At 29.6% G+C, this 21579-nt stretch overlaps 1 protein-coding gene across 1 annotated transcript in view; it reads right to left on the bottom strand.

Moving 5' to 3' along the window:
• Positions 1-4422: 4422 nt before the first annotated feature.
• Positions 4423-21579, bottom strand: part of LOC107437625 (serine/arginine repetitive matrix protein 2) — a 65361-nt gene continuing 48204 nt past the window's right edge. The window contains exons 8-11 of the mRNA XM_016049705.4: positions 10622-10871; positions 10124-10321; positions 7169-7363; positions 4423-4543 (exon numbers count right to left, since the gene is read on the bottom strand). Of these exons, the coding sequence (XP_015905191.2) occupies positions 4539-4543; positions 7169-7363; positions 10124-10321; positions 10622-10871 (648 nt within the window). The 3' untranslated portion in view covers positions 4423-4538. The remainder of the gene's footprint in view (positions 4544-7168; positions 7364-10123; positions 10322-10621; positions 10872-21579) is intronic.

Below are 21579 nucleotides of genomic sequence, written 5' to 3'. Positions count from 1 at the left end.
AATACTTATTTATATCGTTGCAGCAATATTTTTAAAAACAAAATATAAATCCTGTTTCTTTCTAAATGAAATAATTCTAACGTCAAAGTTTAGATTTCACAATTTGTATTGAAATTAACTAATCTTGGGTTTAAACTCAAATGACGCATTCAGGCAGGCAGGGTTTTTCGTGAAGAATGCCTTAATATCATTTTCTATGAAGAAAAAAGTACTCATTTGAGGTCGCAACATTTAATAGAGGACAAAATAAAAACTCTAATTATAACATAAGTTTAGAAGGCGGATATAATAAGACTGGTTAGAAAGAAACGGAGTCGTTACACGATTATGCACCTTTTTAATTTGTCAGATTTCCATTGCGTTTTTAATATCTCCTTAAATATTTGAGACTCCCAATGTGCATGTATTTTTCTCTTAATTCGTTTCATTTTAAAAGAATGCCACGGAAGAAAATTTTCATTGTAAATTCTCTTGCACCCATAAGTAATTTAAAGTATAGAAAAAAAGTGCTCAAACAAACTTAGAGTAAGCCATGAAGTTTCAAATACCGAAAAGAAAGTTTCAAAATTAAAATGAATTATAAGAAGGTAACTTAGGCTTACGCAATAGGAAAGTTCTCATCCAATAATTTTTTTTGACACTTTCAATTTTATTTTCTGCAATTGAAAGTCAATGGCTTCGCTCTAGGTTTCACTAAACAGTTTTTCTGTGTTTTAAATTAGTTATGGTAAAATAAAATTTACGATGAAAAGTTTCATAAGTATAGTTTATGTGTAAAAAAATTATCATTTGGAATCGGCTATTGAGTCCATCTGCAGCCGTTACTGACTTTTTCACCAAAGTAACAGTACGATTCAAAAAGGAGAAAAAATGTTATAAGTCCAAGTTTTAATCTTGGAAGTTTTTGCTATGTTCAGTAGAAATAACATGAAGACACAAAGGTCTAACACAGTTATCCGTGGTATGTTTATCGGCCTGAAAATCACATAGTAGGATCCTAGTGACATATCACACATTAATTTCCATTTTTGGTTATCTGCATGAAATTAATTTAAGTCATGAAGGTATTGTTTTCCTCTGTAATAAACAGATTTTTTGACATAATAAAGTACCATGTATGTTTGTTAGGTGGTATTAGGAGTAATATTCTTGTACAGTAGGGAACCGATTATCCGGAACGATCGGGACCATCGCTATTCCGGATAACTGATTTTTCCGGTTTTCTGAATCGCTGCAAAAAACCGTTGTTTTTTTTTGGAAATAATCTTAAAAAGGAGAAAAATCGATGAAGTAATACAGTTATGATTATTTCCAAAACGATGGTTAGGTAAACATCTTTCAGAAAGGAAAGAAAAATCCTGAAATCTTATGAGGAAAAAAAATTTTTTTTTTAAAATGGCGGGAAAATTTATCGAATTTCGTTCCAGTTTTCTGATTTTCGGATAACGTGTTCTGTACTGTATCTTTAATTAAAAAAGTGAAGTATCTGTAAAATGTTTTTATTTTTCTCTACTAGATCCCCCCTCCCACGAAATTAGAGTTAAAAACAAAAATAGTTATTCTGTGATATTACCTTATTTCGCTACATTTTAGATAGACGTATTTAAATAATTTTTTTAACTGTTTTCCTCTCTTTATATTTTGATGCAAATTACATTAATATGTTATTATGAGCAATTAAAGAGATTCGTTGCTTCATGCATAATGTGATGCATGTACAAATTCTATTTTACATATCAGCCTGTTTTTGGTAAGCGAAAATTTTACAATTGTAAACTCGCCAAATTTGTTATAACAGCAAACCATTAAAACAGTGATTCTCAACCACTGGGCCGCGGCATTTTTGTGTGCCGCCAAATATTAGAAATGATACAATAAAAATTATAATGCTCTTTTTATTATGAGTAAAGTTAAAGAAATGTATATATAGGGTAAACTAACCAGTGAAGGAACACTTAAGCTTCGCTTGCCTTTTAAAAAATCTTATTAATTTCAAAATTCGTAATTTTAGTTAAATGACAGTGTCAACATATTTATTACTAATTGCAAATTATGTAAAAAAAAAAATTGTCGAGAACTTACATAATATTGTTTTAAAGTTTTGGAGGTTCAAATAACAAGTAGTAAGAAGACCCAGTGAAGGAACAGCTTTTACCAGTGAATGAACACCCAGTAAAGGAACACTTAAGTTTGGTTATTTTTTAATGCTCTTTATGAATTTATAAGCCATACAAATATTTAAAAACAAGCCTATTCTTGAAATTATAACATATAAATACTTGGAAAATGTTAACTTTTTTTTTTAATCATGAATTGAAAATTAAAGTGTCAACATATTAACACATACTGTTCATTCACTGGGAAATCTATGCCCAGTAAAGGAACATGCCTGTTCCCTCACTGGTTAGAAGTTGTTTTTCGTATTTTTAACATACTTTTGATGCGGAACATCACTAAAGGTACAAGAAAATTAAAGTTTATCTTTTATTTTCATTAACTTAGAAAAAAAACCAGTAAAGGAACACTTGTTCCTTCACTGGTTTTTCATCGTTTGGTGATCCAGTGAATAAACACCCCCTTATCTCAGTACTTTATTATGCTATGATGCTTAAAAAAAATAAAACGTAACTTCAATAACTATATTTTGAATTCTCTTTTTCACAGTGAGAAAAATAAAACTATTACATGCAATTAATTCCACTTCAAACATATAAATACAAACACTCACCTTATAATTTTTTCAAAGAAACAAGGTGTTGCAGAGATAATAACAAATTCAAAAATTTTTCCAGAGAAGTCTATTTGACCAGGTAATCCAAAACATTGCTAGATGACTTCCTATTGTTTGGCAGTAAGCTATTGTTACCAATCAATCGAAAGAAAAACTTTCAAATTCTTATTTTGAATCAATATATATGAAATGTTCCTTCACTGGTTGGTTTACCCTATATATATATTTATATTTATTTTGTAATTTTTCCACGCTTTAACAGCGTGAACATCTTTGTCAGCGATTGTCTTGTCTCTGACAATCTTAAAATGAGTTAAAATAAGATGGAAGTGTTTAAATTGTCTTCGACACACAATTTTAAAAAATATTGAAATAAGTAGGAAATTTAACGACTATTAAAATTATTAATTAACAAGGGAAAGCAAGCTAAATATTAATTTTCAAACGGAAATAAAAGCTAATCATTAAAGTAAGCTATGCAATTAATAAGCAAATTAGCAACGGATAACTAAAAAACCAATTGACAAAGGATAACTAACTAAAAAATAAGCTAACAATTAATAATTAGCAAAAAGACTAGTTAACAAGAAAATAACAGGTAATGTAAAAAAACTAACTGTTAACACCTACAGAAAACAAGCTAACAATTAATAACTAGCAAAAAAATAACTGTTACTAACTAATAAGAGATTAGTTGAAAGAAATAATTATTCCCTTAAAAATCGTGCTTTTGTAGAACATATTATTTTATTTCAGATTCAAAGTTATGATCACAGACTATTTAACACTTTTAATTATAGGTAAGTAAACAACTTTTAATCTAATTTTTTTCATTGTGTGCCGTCAAATTTTGAAATCGTTAAAAGTGTGCCGCAACAGAAAAAAGGTTGAGAATCACTGCTTTAAAAGTTATTTTAAAAAGTAGCTAATAAGCAAAATTATTTATGTTCACTAATAGATAATAGAAATATCGTAAGGGCACAATTGTAAGCTAATATGATTCTTTTTAGTACATATACAGGGCTGATTGTGCTCCGGCAAAAATCCGGATTTTTCGCTAACCGTGATCCGGAAGTTTCCGGAGATCGAAGGTTCAGACGTTTCAAAAAATCAATGATCACAAAAGTTTCCGGAAATCAAATTTTCAAAGGTGGAACTTAAAAACGCAGTTTATTTTATTTGTTTTATTTGCCAAATAAGCTAATATTCTAGATTAATATTAATTTTTTATCTGTAAATAGCTATTATAATCATAAACTCAAGAAAGAAAGACATATTTGTAAATTTTAATTGCTTCTCCAGGTCATCATAGGTATGTGAAAATGGTATAGGTATGTGTAAAATTTTAAATATATTTTAAGTAAACTAAGAAATATTGAGAAAAAGGAAAAAAAAAAACATTGTTTAAATTTTTTTCTAATTTTTTGATTTAAACTTTTTTTTTGCTCAAGAAATTTTCCGGAATTTTGACTTGGGCTCACAATCACCCCTGCATATATTTTTAGTCAATAATTTAAACTTTAGTAAGAAAAACTATTTTATGTCAAGAAACAACAATTATCGCCGAAGTAATCTTCGGGATTGGTTAGTGGCATAGACACAAAACTCCGCAACTGTACAAAATATTGTATAGTTGCGATTTTGGCATTAAAGGATTAAAGAAGGCGAACACAAATAAGTTGACATACTAGTAAAATGAATTTTTCTTTATTATAATTGCTAAAAAAATATTCCGTTATTCTTCAAAGCTTTAGAAACTTCAAGGCCAAACGATTTTTTATCTTCCAATTCTTGATACTGTTTCCTGTTAACCTGAAATCGAAAGGCAGAATCTCATTATTTCCTGTCTGATCATAAAATGTATGACTTTATCTTAGATTTGTTTCGATCAGTAAAAAATTAGGGCCCCAATATTTTTACGAGCACTGGTACTATTGGCACATCTATTTAATGAAACTTGCTTAAACCCTCACAAAAATAAATAAAATGTAGATCTTTTTTAGGGTTCAAACTATTATCGAATACTTGTGAGAAAATAACCTGTTAAAGTTTATTTTCTGAAATAATAATTTTTTTTTTTAAGGGAATGACTTTCGTTAATGTAAGATATTTTTATTTATAACTGCGCTCCGTATAGTTGTCATTCTGGATTGTTTAGTTCAACCAATCAATTTCGAAATCCCTTCCTTCATGTCAATTTGAGATATCTAACTTAAATTATTGTCTAAAAATTGCTCCTCGTGTTAGAACATAAAATGAAGCCCTTTTGTTTAACACCAGAAACCACATAGAGCAGAATTTTCTCGTACTGTTAACTTTAATGCATATTTCTAAAAGTTATAGAGAAAAAGAGTAGCTTTGATGTTGTATCGCATGTACAATTAAATGAAATAATAATAAATAGCGCGCATGAATTCATGCGCAATACATATATTAATATATCTTTGCTGTATTTATTTTTATGAGGTTTGAAATGGGCTCTATTAGCTTAGTTTCACTTCTAGCTGAGCTTGAACAAGAGAAATAGCTGTATATATATTTTTTAAATTCCCCTTTCTATTTAATAAGCTTCTTTTCAATTGTTTTTACCCATTGGCAAAATTTTTTTGGATTTCATGGCGTCCTCACTTTTCGACTGCAATAATTAAGAGTAATAGTAAACAGTGAGTATGCGTTGCTATGGCGACCGCTGCTGTTTGATAATTTTTTTAGAATTCTTTTTTTATGAAAAAAAAACGAAAGTAAGTAAAATTTACAATGCATTGATTAAGTAAATAAGTTTTTTTTTTTTTTTCTTCCAGATATGGGACCAGAGAGATCTTTTGAAAAACTTCTCGAGTTGTGAATATTTTTGATCATTTCATCATTTGAACTATATTTTTGTTTTAATTAAGAATCAAAAATTCTAACCTACAGTTAAAACTGGATCGTTTTCAATACTAATTCAGGTGACTATCACAAATAAAGAGCGTCCAAACTGCTTGACACTGTCCCAAAAGTTAGAGTTAAAGCAAGAAAAAACGATGCCACAGCCTGAACTTACCGAGGCTGAAAAAGACAAAGAGCGTAGACAGGAATCCCCTAAACGTTACGCACAAACGGAAAAATCGAAAGGATTTCGTTCGCAAGAGCAAGCAAGAAGCCCGACCCTCACAAAAGTACCAAAGTGGTTGAGAGAATTTGAACACTACCGAAGAGCGAATGGTGACTCTCCGAAGCCCTTTCATGCAAATACGAGAACTAGGTGTTGATCACCAGTTAGGGATAAAGGAATCCATTGTCAACGTACCCAATAGCTTGCACAAGACCGTAGACTGTCTTCCACGCAATATAAATGATTCATTCACTATTCATGTAAAATTGAAAAAAAGCCAAGCTTTCTAATCAAATTTCATGAACTTGTAAATCCGAAACGGGTGTATGATGCAGCAGAGATTGTACCAATCCGAAAATGCCAATATTGATCTCGATTGGTTGTTCAATGTCTATTTAATCATCAAAAGAACTTACACAGAATGTATCTGAGCTGCATTTAAATATGTCTGCGAAATTGTGTACCGAGCAGTTCAGGATTAACAGTTAAAGATGTCCAAGATGAAAACACAGTAAAGTTTCTTTTCCAAAAAAAAAAATAATAATAATAATAATAATAATTAGACAACAACCATTTTGCCAATGTTTAACATGTGATTGCCTTGCAGAGATCACAATTTCCTTCATTTTGTAGTGAATCGCATTTATATTATTTTTATTATACTTTTACCCTACTATACATTTTTTTAAACTTTATTTAAAAGAAATTAATTTAGTTAATCTATTTCAGTGTTCCTTTATGAAACGTCTATAAAAGCCAAAACATTAACATTTTTTTTGTCTTATTATTGATTTACATGTGCATTGCTGATATTACATAAATGCCAACTGGGTTAACTTTGTGAGCAAATTTTTTCTATAGTTGCCTTAATGTTTTAATTTTTGTTTATTTATAAGGCTGAAAGTCAGAAGAAAAACTGATTTTCGTGAGGATTAAAAATAAACTATTACTATTCGTATTATAAACTATACGGGTTGCCATAGTTGTGGCTAAAAATTCTAAAACTGTTGACTATTAAAATTCAAAATTTTATTAAAAGAGATTAAAATTTGAATTTTTTTTTCCAATATACGATTGAAAGAGAATGCAAAGAATGTTTTTGCTCTAAAAAAGAATAAATTGAAATGTGAATAGTTTTCATGACTGAATAATTACAGATATTATAATTGAATTGAGATTCTACAATTTTTTTAAAAAATTCTTTAAGTTAATTTATCTATCCCTTATTATGCATTTAAAGACGAAAAGGCTAATTGCTTTTAAAAGAACATAAAAAAAAAACAACGTTTTATGAATAACTAAGCCTTTTATCGTTTCATAAAAGACTATGGAAATGTACTTACGTGCTCGTTCCTGACCGCAGTCAGGTACTAGATATTTCCATTGGCATGTACCTGCAGCTGGATTGAATGCTAAGCCGTTTTGGCATGACATTTTAGCTGCGGCGCCATCGGTGCATTGAAAGAATGTCTTGCAGCTGCCTTCTTTAGCAAAAATACCGTTTCTCCTGGGACAATTTGCACTTGGTTTGGCTTCCTCTGGAAGTAAAATTGAGTACTTCTTTAACATTCCAGATAATCAATTAAATTACGATAGTTGCTAAACCTTATCTTTTTTTGACCCGAGCTTTAAATAATAGCAGAAAATACGTTTTTTACTTTGAAATATGTTAGAAAAAGTAAACTCTATAGACAGCAATAAGATATTTATATGCCTTGAAGTCCAAAGGCTATACAGACGTAAAAAAGCATTCTGTAGAGAACTATCATCAAATGAGAAAAAAAATATTTACAAGCAAATTTTTTATAATAAAAATCATAACACTTACCTGATTTATAATTCCGGAGAATTCCAAAATGATATGTTCTTTGTTTGAAAGCTTTATTCTCAAATAATAGATACATAGTTTATCCCTTCATTACTTTGAGATAACATACTACACAGCAAAATTTTATAATTGTAAGATCTTGATATGAATTTGAATATGTAGCTAAAAACAGAATTCTAGTTGAAATTATTCTTTCAAAACTAAAAAATACTTACCAAGAAAACGATATAAATTAATTAAGAATCAGCACAAATGGCACTATTTCAAGTAATTTGGATAATTTTTTATTGTTGTTTTCCGAATTATATGGATACAGAAATATATACTATTCTATAACGAAGAAGAATATTCTGTAACTATTACAGTTCTGTGCGTTCTGAATTCATATTTATTAATTGGAACGACGAAAGCAATATTGACTTCACTTTAATTTGTAATGAATTGAAGACAGAAGAAATGCATTTTACCTTAATACACACATCTGCAGCAGTATGAGATAGCGAAATCGGAAGTTATCAGTTGCAAGTTTGTTGATAATAGAAGTTAAAAATTATTGAGAAATTTTTCTATAAATATTCGGCGTGATCTGGGTCTGAAAGATATCCCAATATTCTGGAGAGTTTTTTCAAGTTTTTCGGCTTTTCCTTAGGGAAATTTTTATTTGCTGCTAAAAAATTGGCGTCTGATTCTGCCGAGGATTTTGATGGAACTAAATGATAACGTGATAAATTAATGTCTGATATTTACAGGCTCCCGCTAGAGGGCGTACTCGAGCGTTGCGATCGCGAATAACAGTATCAGTTATTGTAACAAGGAATTAAATTATTGCAAAGTAGTTCAAATCAAACTGATCTTGTTATTTTTTCTCATTCTTTATTTATCAGTTTGCACGCATTGTAGATTGTTTAATTTTAATTTTTACTATATTAAATTATTATTTATAATTTTGAATGGCCTTGAATACAGTGTAGTGTCCTCAAAAAGTAAAGACTAAATTTCGGAGAACTAAATCCTTAGAAGGTCTTAGTTTTTTAAAAAATTTTATATTAATTGTCTAATTAATTTTATTTAATAGAATAAGTTAAGTCAACATAATTCTAGCGATAATTGTGGTAAAAATATTTCATTTTACGTTGTTGTTTTCACAGATCTAGCAAAAAACAAAAAATGCAAAAATGATAAAAGGAAGTTCAAACTTTCGAATGTTCTATTGATTAAACTAGGGACGAATTTTTCAGATTGTAATGCACCTATTTTTAGTATCAGGAATCTAGTCTCGTTTTTTATCCCTCGAAGGGAAAAATAAAAAGCGCATTGGGGAAAAGTTTGTTATATTTTTAAAGTTCTTCATACCTTTCTTTTGAATTGTCACTCACTTTATTGCAAGATAAAAAATTTTAAACGCACCCATAAAAATTTTTTTTTTTTTCAACTCCTTTTTTAGGGGTTTAATATTTTTATTATTTAACACTTTTATTATGACGTTAATTTATTGAAAATTCCTACTAACCAATAAGTATGTAATTACTAATTTTTTCTTATGAAAATACGTAAAAGTTATAAGTACTCATAACTCGCATAAGAAGGATGCCATTGCAATGGAAGTTAAATTTTACTTGCAATTTACCTGTAGATATTCTATGTATATCTCTAAAAAAAATTAAATTTATAAGAGAATTGAGGCAATTTGCAATCTGTCAATGCTGTTCAGTATATTTATTTCTGAGATTCCAACTCAGACAGTTATATTTTGTAAGTTAACTATTAGAAATTTCAGAGAAATAGTGGAAACATTTTTAGAAACCTTAAATTTATAGCGAAAAAAGTTGCATTAAAATAGTGTTAGTAAAATAGAATTTCTATTTCATAATTTTATTATTTAATAAAAATTTCTTCTGTAAGTTGTTATTAATCCTCTGGAAATACTTAACACCTCTTTTAGAAATCTTCAGTGCCCACGTTGGAAGCCTATGTTTCAAAGGTTTAGGTGCGCGAAATTTAGTTATCATGCAAAGTTTGTTTCCTCCTCAGAGGGGAGCTTTAATCGACGTCTTTAATCTGAGCTTTAATCGAAAGTCTTAAACTTATCGACGACGGTATCAAAAGGGGGAGAAATTTAAACATTGCTATCTAGACAAGTGAGGTATTGTTACATATTTATCAAATGAAACCAAACCTAAGCCGATAATACTAATAGTTTTGAGGCCGTTACAGTTGTATCTCAAAACAGTTCAAATTTTGATCTGTGTGAGCTATTTACGAGTCTGACATTATCTAACCCTAGTTGTTTCATCCTTCAACTTACTTGGAAACTAGCCTACAAGTTAATTAAGCTGAAACTTCTTTACCCATTGGCTTTTATGTAAGTTCTGCGCAGTGCAGTTATTACAGAAAAATCTCAGTTCTAACGGAACTTGTGCAGCGAGGAACGTTACGTGAAAGTGCTAAATCTCTCTAGCAATTTACTTACGTAAATAAACTCGATCTCTGCATGAAACAAGGAATGGGAAGTCACATCTTTCGTATAGAGGATTATTGTCATTAAAGACCATGCCATCTTTGCACAGTTTTTCTTTGGCTACTCCTTTTCGACATTCGTAATACAAATCACATTGCTCCGGATCAGGGTAGTATCCGGAATTGTTCGGGCATTTGAATTCCGCAGCAACTGAAATAAAACAAAGAAATTAATATGAATAAGGAAAATATACGTCATTGCCTAAATTTTCATTATATTTAAGTGATTGCATCTTAGAAATTGAATTTTTATATTAAAATGGGTGTTGCTTCAGAAAGGGACCTAGCTTATTCTGTTGTTGCTGTTTCTAATCCCCAAGAAGTCCACCTTAATTAGACCAATTCCATAAGTCCAGAAAGTCTAAAAACAGGTGAGGTTTTGAAAAAACCTCGTCGATCTTAATATCGATACAGTTTAGAATATACTCGGGCGAAGCCTGAGCAGTCCTACATTTAGTGCAAAGACCAAAAGTCTTTTGCCCCTGAACATACGAGAGACACCTCAAGTGACCACTTGCAAAGCGAGATAAACAAGTCTGCTGGCTTCTAGGTCCCTCAAAAAGCAAGGCACTTCCAGTTCGTTTTCTGAAATACCAACTATGCGGAGGAGGAACCCTCCAGAGATCCATAAACATTCTTTTGCACTCTGCAAAGACCTCATTGAAAGTGGAAGGTGAATCTGGCTGTAAAGGTAGCTTATTCTACAATCAATAATGATCTTTATATGCATCAAAACTCTGTTAGAAATTGTCGAAACATTATTAGGTAAATCAAAGATGAGTTTAAAATCATTCAAAACTGGTTTCTTTGTCAGGTAAAAGTGATGGTGGCTTCTAATAGAAAGCACATGCAGTGTTCTCCCTAGGAAACTGAAAGGGTAGGGATCTGCCTCTCAGAAAAAGGCACTTCGTGTTTTGAAAAAACACAAATTTAACACTGTAAAAATCGATCAAAGTGTGTAATATTCTGTGAAAACTTAATTTTTCAAATTACCTTCATATACTATTTTTTGTATATATTTCAAAAAAATAGTACGCTCTCATTATGATAATAAGAGAAAAATTCGTAGTTATATAAAATAATTAAAGACGTGCTAATAGACAATCTCTGGGAATAAATTTTCTTCAAAAAGTAAACTGACAAAAATTATTTATTGATAAACTACTTGAAAGCTTTTTATGTAATTTAAATTGAAAATTATGAGAAAATAAATATTTACAGTTGCAGTTTTTTAAAAAGGGATTTATTTAAAAAATAATTTTAAAAATTGAAATAACTGAAAAACTTATCAGTGTTCCCCTCCCCCGCTCGCTGAAAAAAGAGATACTTATACACATTAAACGAATTGAGAATAATCCTGACAAAGTAAATATAGTCAAACCCCGCTATAGTGAACCTTCTAGGGACTGAAATTTTTTTTTTACTATAACCGGGTGTTCACTATATCCATTACGCAGGCAATTTAACTAATGGTTCCCAAACTCCTCCCTTTTATTACACATTATTTAAATAAATGACTGAAAAATATTATGTAATAGCGAAAAATGTGTTATTTTTCATTACTCTTCGTCCTGCTTACAAAAAAAAAAAAAAATTAGTAATATTTAGCTGATGAGCAATCCTCAACATAGATATGGAAACATTTCCTGACTATCAGATAATTTTTCCTGAATTTCGGTTATTCCGCTTTTTAAACCTGTCTAACCTGCCATTGTAGCACATAAAAGTAGTGTCATAAAATCGCTTAGCAAATTCATCGACATTTGTCCAGATACTGGAAGATTGCGGCTTCTTTGAATGCTGAAGCACTTCAGTAACGATTCTTCAACATCCTTGTGATCTGCTTTTTCTCAACTTTTTTCTGCCATCTAAATTTCTTTCATGAGTAGAAATAATTAATTGCCTATTTTTCCATATGCTACAAACTGCAGATTTGTATAGTTTATATTCCATTCAATTTTTCTGATTATGCCCATTTTATCATCAATGTAGAACGTTTTACGTTTACTGCTCGCCATAGTTAAATTTGAGACACTTGTTTGCAGGATTTATTTTAACTGAACTGAGAGCAAAAAGGAGTTGAAATGAGAGCCTTATCAACACATATTAGTGTCCAACCCTTTGATTAATAATGAATAATTCACTCATTCCCTCTGACAGAAAATGCATATTAATCCCACTGACATCTTACAGGTGCATTATGTGCGTGGGTTGGAAATATCTGCTTGGTTTGTTTAGGGATGGGAAAGTGAGATAAAAGAAGCTAATCGCTAAATTTCCTCTATAGATGGCTTTAAAAATCGGTATATGTATTTATTTTAAAGTAAAAATTTCAAAATTATCACAAAAAATGAGGAAAAAAATCAGTCGAAGACAGAAAAAAGTTCATTATATCCAACTTCCTGACATTTTTGGTTCACTATATCCACAAAAAATAACATTATACGTGTATAGCAAGGCACGGGACCGAACATTTCGTTCACTAAATCCGGGAGTTCACTATAAACCATGTTCACTATAGCGGGGTTTGACTGTATTTGTAATAGTATTAATTAAACTTATTAGCAGAATTAAGCCTATAAACACAGATAATTTTACCAGTGTGTAATTATTATTTAAACAGTAAACTACTTTTCTAAAAATGGAATATGATTATGGAATATGATTTAAATAGTAAACTATTTTTTTAAAAAATGGAATGAATACGACAAAAAGGACAAAGAGGGAGCATTTATAGGGATCAAAGGGCAGGCAGGGCGGACAGCCCTTCTAAAAACGTTTTGGGAGAAAACGGGCACATACCTTTCAGTTTCATCGGACAAATTAAATTCACATTTTAAGATTTTTTAAAAAAAAATATACAGTTTTTTTTAAAAAGTAAATAAATAGATAAAATTATAGGTTTTTAAATACGCTCTAATAATTTGTATCTTTTGAAACGTTTTTTTTTTCTTCTTCTTTTTTTCTCACTAAAAGTATTTACTCTAAGGACAAAAATAATACAATGTTTTGAAAAGAAATATTCCTATAGTTTCGAATGAAAAGCGTCTTAATATGTGCCAATATTTAAATATAATAAAAAAAAAAAACTTATTTTAAAGAGAGAAAGAATAGCTTTGAAAAAACGATTGTATCAATACAACTCTATTATTTGCAAGCTTATTACAGTAAAAAAATTTACTTTTAACTGAGAATTACAACGTTTATTGAAGAGAAGAACCCTTCGATTTTGATTTAAAAAAAAAAAAAAAATTCCATTGTGCGCGTGGGTTCGAAAACTACTCTAAAACTTATAAGCACGTGTCGGGGTGTTGAAATCAGGCATATTTTCAGCTCGGTATACATTCTTTAGTTCATTAAAGCATAGTGGGAAAAAATATGCGTGAAAATTGAGGAATATCATTATTTTTAATCAGAGCGTGTTAGCTTTCAACAGATGTGTCAACATTTAAGCAATCACGTGCTGGCTGGTTGATTTTGGACATCTGTCACTGTCACAAGGATTGACGTAGAAAGTGGTAAAACGTGAACAAACAAATCAGTTTAATTTACATCAAAAGTTTTATATCTTAATCAATCTGTATTTAGTCGTTAATTAAGGAGTTAATCAAATTTTATTATTTTGAAGTATTAAATAGCAAATTGTGCTTTTTTTTTTAAAAAAAAACATTAAAACAATTATAAATGCAAAACAACATCAACATTTACAAATGCAATTTTTTTTTGAAATATACTTTAAATTTTTCTGGGTAAAAAAGTATCGAAAAAATTATTACCATTACAGTAAAGATATCAGTGACAATGCTCCTTCACAATCTTTAAAAAGAAGCGTACTAATTGACACATCAGGCCTATAATGCATTAGTCTAGGCCTTGGGCTTCAAATTATGTGAGACCTCATAAATTTTAATATAAATTAAAAATTAACCATTAAATCGAAGATAAATTAGCGGATTCAGATAAATGCAAATCAAGTTTAATTCCTACATCACAAATTAAACTATAATTTTGCTCGTGGTTTCTAAACTTTAAAAAAAAAAAAAAAATTGATTGAAAAAGTCCTTTTTTTAATATTTTCTCTTCAGTAATTTTACCTACCCCAGATCTCAACCTTTTTTACTAAGAATTGCTTCTTAGCAACACTGATGAATTTTCTGACATTGCTGTCATGGTTTGAGCAGGAGTGTGTTGGATTGACATGACAATACTGCTTTTCTGTAAGCTAATTTTTTCATTCTTATTTCAGCATTTCAACTTTCTTTTGATAGAAATCAAACCTTCTTGTATTAAATTGTCATTTTGAAGTTAATTTATGACTTAAGCAGAAGGTAAACCTCTAAAGCTGTCCATCAAGATAACGATTCATATGAGATATGATTCATATCTCATATGAATCATATTACCACAAGTATATAAGTTTTGCATTTGCCTTTTTTTCCGGCAAAAGTGGGAGAAGGACATGAGTCTTACATTCACTTTAAATTCTGCTTATCAGAAAACTCCCTTATGAAATGCTAAAATAAATTAAACTTGGAAAAACAATACTTACGTAAGAATAAGCGGATCGTAATTAACTCAAGTTTTCTAATAGGCAAGGTAAAATTAATCTAAAATCATCCAAAATGAGTTTGTGTAATTATTTGAATGTCTTATTTTTGACTCGGTATATTTTGTTTATTTACTTATAAAAAAGATAGAAAAGTGGTTCTATTAGAAAATGGAATTCATTTATTTTTAAAAAATTTGGATGGAGTGGAAATACAAACGAATAAAGGTCATCGAAATAAAAAAAAAAATAAAAAAAAAAATAATAATAAATTTTTTTTATCATGTTTTATTCAAAAAACAAAACATAAATAAAAAAATTTCGCAAAAATTCTTAAAAAAATTCTAACATTCAGAGCTGGACAGTTATGGTTAATGATTTAAAACAAGTAAAAGTGGGAGTCGAAATAATGGAAAAATTTATAATGTAATACATGAGAACCAGATAAATTATTATTTAATATTTCCGCTCCGTTTTAGCTCGCTGACTTCAACAGCTGGCACTTTTTCCCCATAATCAAAGCTTTAAATGTCTCTTGAAAAACTTCTGAGGGGAGCTTCAACTTTTGGGGGAACAATACAGTCCCTTGAACATGCAACTTTCGTCAAGAACCATATGGTATGGCTAAGAGGCCCAAAAAATATTTTTGGTTTGGGAACAGAATAGAGAAGCTTGGGTAGTTTACAGAGGGAAAAGTTAAAATTTAGGAAACTTTCCTCTTTGGAAGGAAGTTTCTCAAGAAGTATGTGACAGGTTATTTTTGAAGAACACTTAAAAATAAATAAGTAAAAAATTCTATCGAACTTAGTAGAAAAATTACATATAAGAAGAAAAAAAAATGTTTATTCTGACAATTTCCTTTTAATATATGTTAAAAAGTTACACCTATATTTTAATATTTTTTTTATCAATATTATTTAATACTAGGATGCTTCGCCCCCTGTTTGCTGGCGCTCACCAACCCCCGGAACTGCTTTCGCAGTTCATTTCGGATTGCTTCGCAATCCAATGCTCGCTTTGCTCGCTCATTGGATACGTTCTTAACGTCTAGTTTTTGTATACTTTTTTGAATACTGAAGTTCCGAAAACTTTTCACTGTAGAAAATTCTAAACCTGTACATTTCAATATTAATTTGAAATTGCAAACAGTTCACATATTTTTCTTAATCACACTATTCTAAATTTCAGTTGTTGAGAAAAGTAACTGTTGTAAGTTTTGTTTTAAAGTCTTTCCCACCAGAGGGCTAAAGCCATGTGTTGTAAAACAATATGAAATAGTAGTCTGCCACTGAACGCCGGATGTAAAGCATCGGCTTTGATGAAGATAATTTTGTATTTTGAATTCTCTGAATCTAACCTAATGGAATTTGTAAAACTTATTTTAATTACAACTTATTTTTGATTGTTGATGAAGCCCATCATTTTGTGTTTTCATCAGTGTTCAGAAGCAGAACAACTATAAGTTTTTTATTTTATCACAAAAATATAAAATGTATAAAAAACAAAGAAAAGAGTAAGAAAATGAGTATAGTCATAGAAAAAGTTAAAATTATAATATAGTATTTGTCAGTTAAAATAAAACTTTTTGTTTAAGTCATTGCTAACAATTCAAATTTCTCCGAGGCAATTCTAAAGTATAAATTAAGGTAGTATTGTTAAGTTGAAACACAATATTTTTAGTTTTGATGTCAACAATACAATTCAATTTTTCACAAAAACGATTGTTTCCATTGTTAAGTTCAATGTCAACAATTCAAATTTTTCTGAGGCAACTCTTAACCTCTAAATATTATTTTTTTTATGTACACATTTCTAAATGTCAGTATTCAACCACAAAACAACTTAAAGTCCTCAAATTTAGCATGAAGTTGTAAAATGTAATGAAAGAGGGTCATAGCAATAATGAAAGTAGAAGTAAAGTTAGTACTGTAAAATTAAAACAATATTTTTAATCAATGAGCCAAGTTCTTCAAGAAGCAGTTGTAGAAGTAGGTTGTTTATTTAAAACTTTTTATAGAATTTCTTTAAGAACACAATTGTTAATTTGGGCATTTGGCGATACAACACTTTTAGAATTGAAGGATTTGTTACGTCAAGCGCTCAGGTATCATAATTTTGATCTAGTTGCGCTTCTATGTCATTTTGATTTATGTTGCTAAGTTAACTTTCAAAAAATTCTATGGCTGGCAACAGCATTTTTATTTTTTAAGTTGTTTATTTTTATTTCTTTTAGAATTCGTTATTTTTTTAGCGAAATGTTTTTTAACCTAACAGAATTCTTTGCCGACTGTTTTCTCTATGAATGAAGAAAATAAAGTAAATATTTAACTGATGTGAAAAGAATCTTATTTAGTTGTACAAAGTACTTCAGCCAAAATTTGGAGACACGTAAGAGAATTATATATATTAGATCAGAAACACATCATTAAAAGGCAGAATGCTTTGGTGTTTTCAAAACAAAGCAAACGTTGCCACCGGCGGAAAAGAAATACAGCCAAAATTTGGGAGCCACGTAAGAGAATTATATATAATAGATAATGCTACCACTATAATGTTTTTATGACTTTTTATCTATGATTTATGACTATTATTTATGATTTTAAAATTTTTGTGACAAAAGCTATGTAAGTTTTTCTAACCTTTTCTCCAACTGTTCAAAAGAACATATGAGTTTGCATTTATAGAATATTTATAAATATTCGAGGAATAAATAACAAATAGTTGGTATTGAAATAATATTTTTCTTTCATTTTGTTAAACATTTAATTATTATTTTAGTTTGTGGGGGAAAATAAAAATGTAGATTATTATAACTTTAATAATCAGAACAACTACCACAAACAATTTCAGCTCAGCAAATAATTTAGGATTATACTAAATGGCTACTTGAAATGACATAATTTTAAAAAAAAAACTGCATTCATTGTTTCAAGTTTTTTCTCTAAATATTTGTTCTAAGACTTGTAGAAATGATAACAATAAAGATTTTTTAAGGGAAAATACTTATTGGATGTTGACCAAGATAATGGAACAGGTTTTTTTTTATTTGAAAACATGAAAATAAAATAGGCATTTGATTTAAAGCACAATTAAAAAAAATTACTATTTAAATCAAGAAAAATCTTGTATATACGTCATCGAATCACGTGACATTTTCCACTAAGAATGCCGTCGTATTCAGGATGCAGGTGACCCAATTCTTTTGAAAATGGTAACACCTTTATTTTCCCTTAAAGCCCAGTAAAATAGTAATGATGGCAACATAAATAATTTAAATTTAATTTACCTTTTGCACTGCATATGACGGCTAAGAACAATGCTACGTAGATTCCAATCATGTTGAAAGGGGCCTTTAGGAAAATATTGTTTTTAAGATGATAAAAAAGAACGTCTGGTCAAAATTTTTTAAATTGTTTGAAAGGACTAGAATGACTTTGGTAAGAACTATCGAGGATACAAGAACATGTTTTTCCAGACGAGTTTTTTTCTTCATTCATTGCAAAGTTCAAATGTTAAGGTAGATTTCACCCTCAAATTTGTCTTATGACAATCGTCGTTTATGAAATCTGGAACTCCGGTTGTAATAAAATTTATTGAGCAGGCAATCTTTCATCTTTGTTTGTTGAACAAAAATCTACTTACATAATCATATAAAAAGTAGAATTGGGGATGAAAGTTGATTAATTAAAAAAAAACTATGACAAATGAATTAGTATAATATGATTGTTTTGATTGATTAAATGCCTATAATTTTTGCGGTTATGCAAGATTGAATAATGCTTTCCATTTCCGAAATAATGAAGATGACTTGCCCTAAAAATTAATATATGTCATATATATGACATATAACTTGTAGACTTGCATAACCTTTTAATTGTTTTCATCAGAAAATCCCGTTCTTACATTTGAATAGCTCATTAATATGACAATAATATAGTAATTTGGAAATTTCTTATAAATGTGCTATTCCTCGTCTTTACAAATTGAGTCCACTTTATCCTTTGTGTTTTTAAAAGAGTTTCTATTGAATTAAATAAGTAATATAATGTAAACAAGATTATTCTACATTCCTATTAATCTGATTCATATCAGGTACCATTAACTGGAGTTATTTAACCCCATTTACAAACTTAGAGGGAAAAAATCCACGCTCTTCTCGATTAGTTGTTGAGAGATTAATAATTTTTAAGCTTGTTGGAAGGCTTATTAAATTAATATAAGGTGTTTAAATATATATTTATTACTTTCTTTTAATAAAAATTAAACAAAATGGAGGGCAAAGTTTTCCAAACAACCGGGGTAATTTAGCCGTTTAATAGCTTTGTACTGCAAATTTCCTCTTAAATCAACTACTTGAAAATATGTTTTATTCAGGACATAAAATGTACTAAAAATTGAAAACAGTTCAAAAAGATATTTAATATTTCTATAAATTGTACTTATGCTAAGAACTCGTTTAACTGTTAGATTCTCCTTATAGAATTTCAGTAGATAATTATTAACAGAAATTATGAACAAAAAAAGTAATAATAAGTAAATAAAAAAGAGAAAGAGAACATTTATGTAGGTACGCAATAGAATTTACGTTGTTTGAAAGTATCTTGAAAAATCTTCTACCGAAAAAGGAATTTGTCTCATCGATTTGTTTTGAAGATGGAATTTCGAAAATAAATTTGATCAGAGAAGCGCTGGATTTTTCTACTTCTTCAGTTTAAGCGACTATATCCCTTCGTCTTTTCGTTCTTAGTTACGGAACTTTCAAGGCGGTTCCTTTAACAATATTTAAAAATTTTGTAAATGCCAAATGCTAGAAAATTGAAGATTTTTCATCAATTCGAGTATTCAGTCCCGTTTCTATTGTTTTATTCTCTTGAAAATTGGTAGAATCATTAGTAGAAACGTTAGCATCCTCCTCGCTTCTAGAGAAAGTTACACATTCAGTTCGTTTTGACATTCTGTGACTGTTAAGACAGGGCAATTCCATTCCAATTTTTTTTTTATGGATCATGGGGTTATATTGCCTGATGAGACTATAGCATAAAAATTAAGGTACAAAAAATTTCACAATTATATCCATCTTGTACAAATAGAAAGTTGCCAGTTGTTCCTATGAACTTTTAATATTGCTAATAAATACTCTATCATGAATGATAATAAATACTCAATATATAAGGTACTCAAATTTTTCACTCAACAGCCACTTTGTAGTATTTCCATAGTGACAATACATCACTACATTGAAACATTTGTGTCTCAATCTTGCAAACATTACAATAAACAGCCCTGATTATATCCTGGGATTTGCACCAAAGCGAGTAACTGCTCTTTTTTGTCAAAAGATTTTTAGAAAATAAGCAAAGTAACTCTTGTTGACCGAAATTAAATTTTTATTCCAATAGCATTTTGCTGGGAGGAAATACTAAATATGTATTTTGCTTAATCTAATAAAGCGGGGAAGGGCAACAAATAATCTAAAAATATATATTAAAATAAGGAATTTGAGTGTGTATGTGTGGGCCTATGTCTGCATAGCAGATCGATTTTCCAATCAAGCTGCCTTTAACTACCCGCTCTTCTGTTTGTTAATTTCCTAAAAAAAAAGATAAAAAAAACTTGATTCATATTTTTTTTAGTTCAGGTAACAAATTTCAAAGTAAATAAAAGCTTGTATTATAATTGAGACCAACTACAGCCAAGAGGAAAGTCCCCCAAAAAAGAGAGTGAGTTGTAAAAAGCCGCTGGATTGTAAATTAGCTACCGGATTTGCATACCGGGGTATACGGTATGCAGGTAATTTTAGTGCCTACGTTATACCATACACCGTAGGCACTAAAATTACGAGATTCAACATGAAGCTAAATGTACATTTGCAAGCAAACTACGAAGCCCGATTTTCGATTTTCTGATTATGAATTTTTTCAAGTGTACTTCCGGTGCGCTTATTTATTTTTGTGATTTCTTTCGATATTCTGTACTTCAATGTTGTAATTTTAGTTTTTTTCCCTCCATCGTAAGGTTCAGATTTTTTTTTTTAAATAAACCATCTGTTTTTTCTCCGTGGAGGATTTTTTTCTAATCAAAGAAATATAATAATAATTTGAGAAACCCACTTTTCCGTAATTCCCCCCCCCCCAATTTTTAATAGTGACATCCGTGAATACAAAGAGACGTCCAAGCCAGAAGCTGAACTATATCACTTGAGTGGAATAAATCAAAAAATTGTCGTTTGCACCATTCCTATTGGACGATTCATGTTCCCATCCCAATAGAAATTTATTCCTATTCGTTGCTATTTGTAACTGTTTGATCATTGGTGGATTTCTAGAGAAGAAGTAATTGAAGTGACATTAGCTTAGGCATCTCTATAGCATATATTTGCTTTGAATTTAAATAAACATACGAATTCCCCTTTTATTTAAATCCAAAAAGAAAGAAAAATAAATAATTTGATGATTTTTAATTTTTGAACGTATGGAAAATTAATAATTTCAGATTCCTTTGGCAACCATTTCTACCGTTAATGCCAGATTATTTCATCTCTCTGGTTACGCAGGCCCTTAGGTTCAAGTGCCGAATCCGCTTTTATGTGGTAGTAGTATTGGAATATCTTTTATATTATTTATCAGTGATTTGCACAGTTTATAGCTTTGTTAAACACAATATGAATTTCATTGTTGCACGTTTAATTAATTAAGGAAGGAATATTTCTGGAACGTAACAGAGGGATCAATATAGTAGCTGAGAGCATATACTTTATCAAAAATCTTAACATTAGCTTTTTTGCAGAAACATATTTTCTACTCAAGAAAAAGAACATTCTTTATATCGTTTTCTATAATTCTAAAGACAGTGGTCGCTGAAGC

This window comes from Parasteatoda tepidariorum, chromosome 10, assembly GCF_043381705.1.
Source record: "Parasteatoda tepidariorum isolate YZ-2023 chromosome 10, CAS_Ptep_4.0, whole genome shotgun sequence".
In the NCBI taxonomy this organism is placed as follows: Eukaryota; Metazoa; Arthropoda; class Arachnida; order Araneae; family Theridiidae; genus Parasteatoda; species Parasteatoda tepidariorum.
This window is presented reverse-complemented; position numbering and strand designations above follow the sequence as displayed.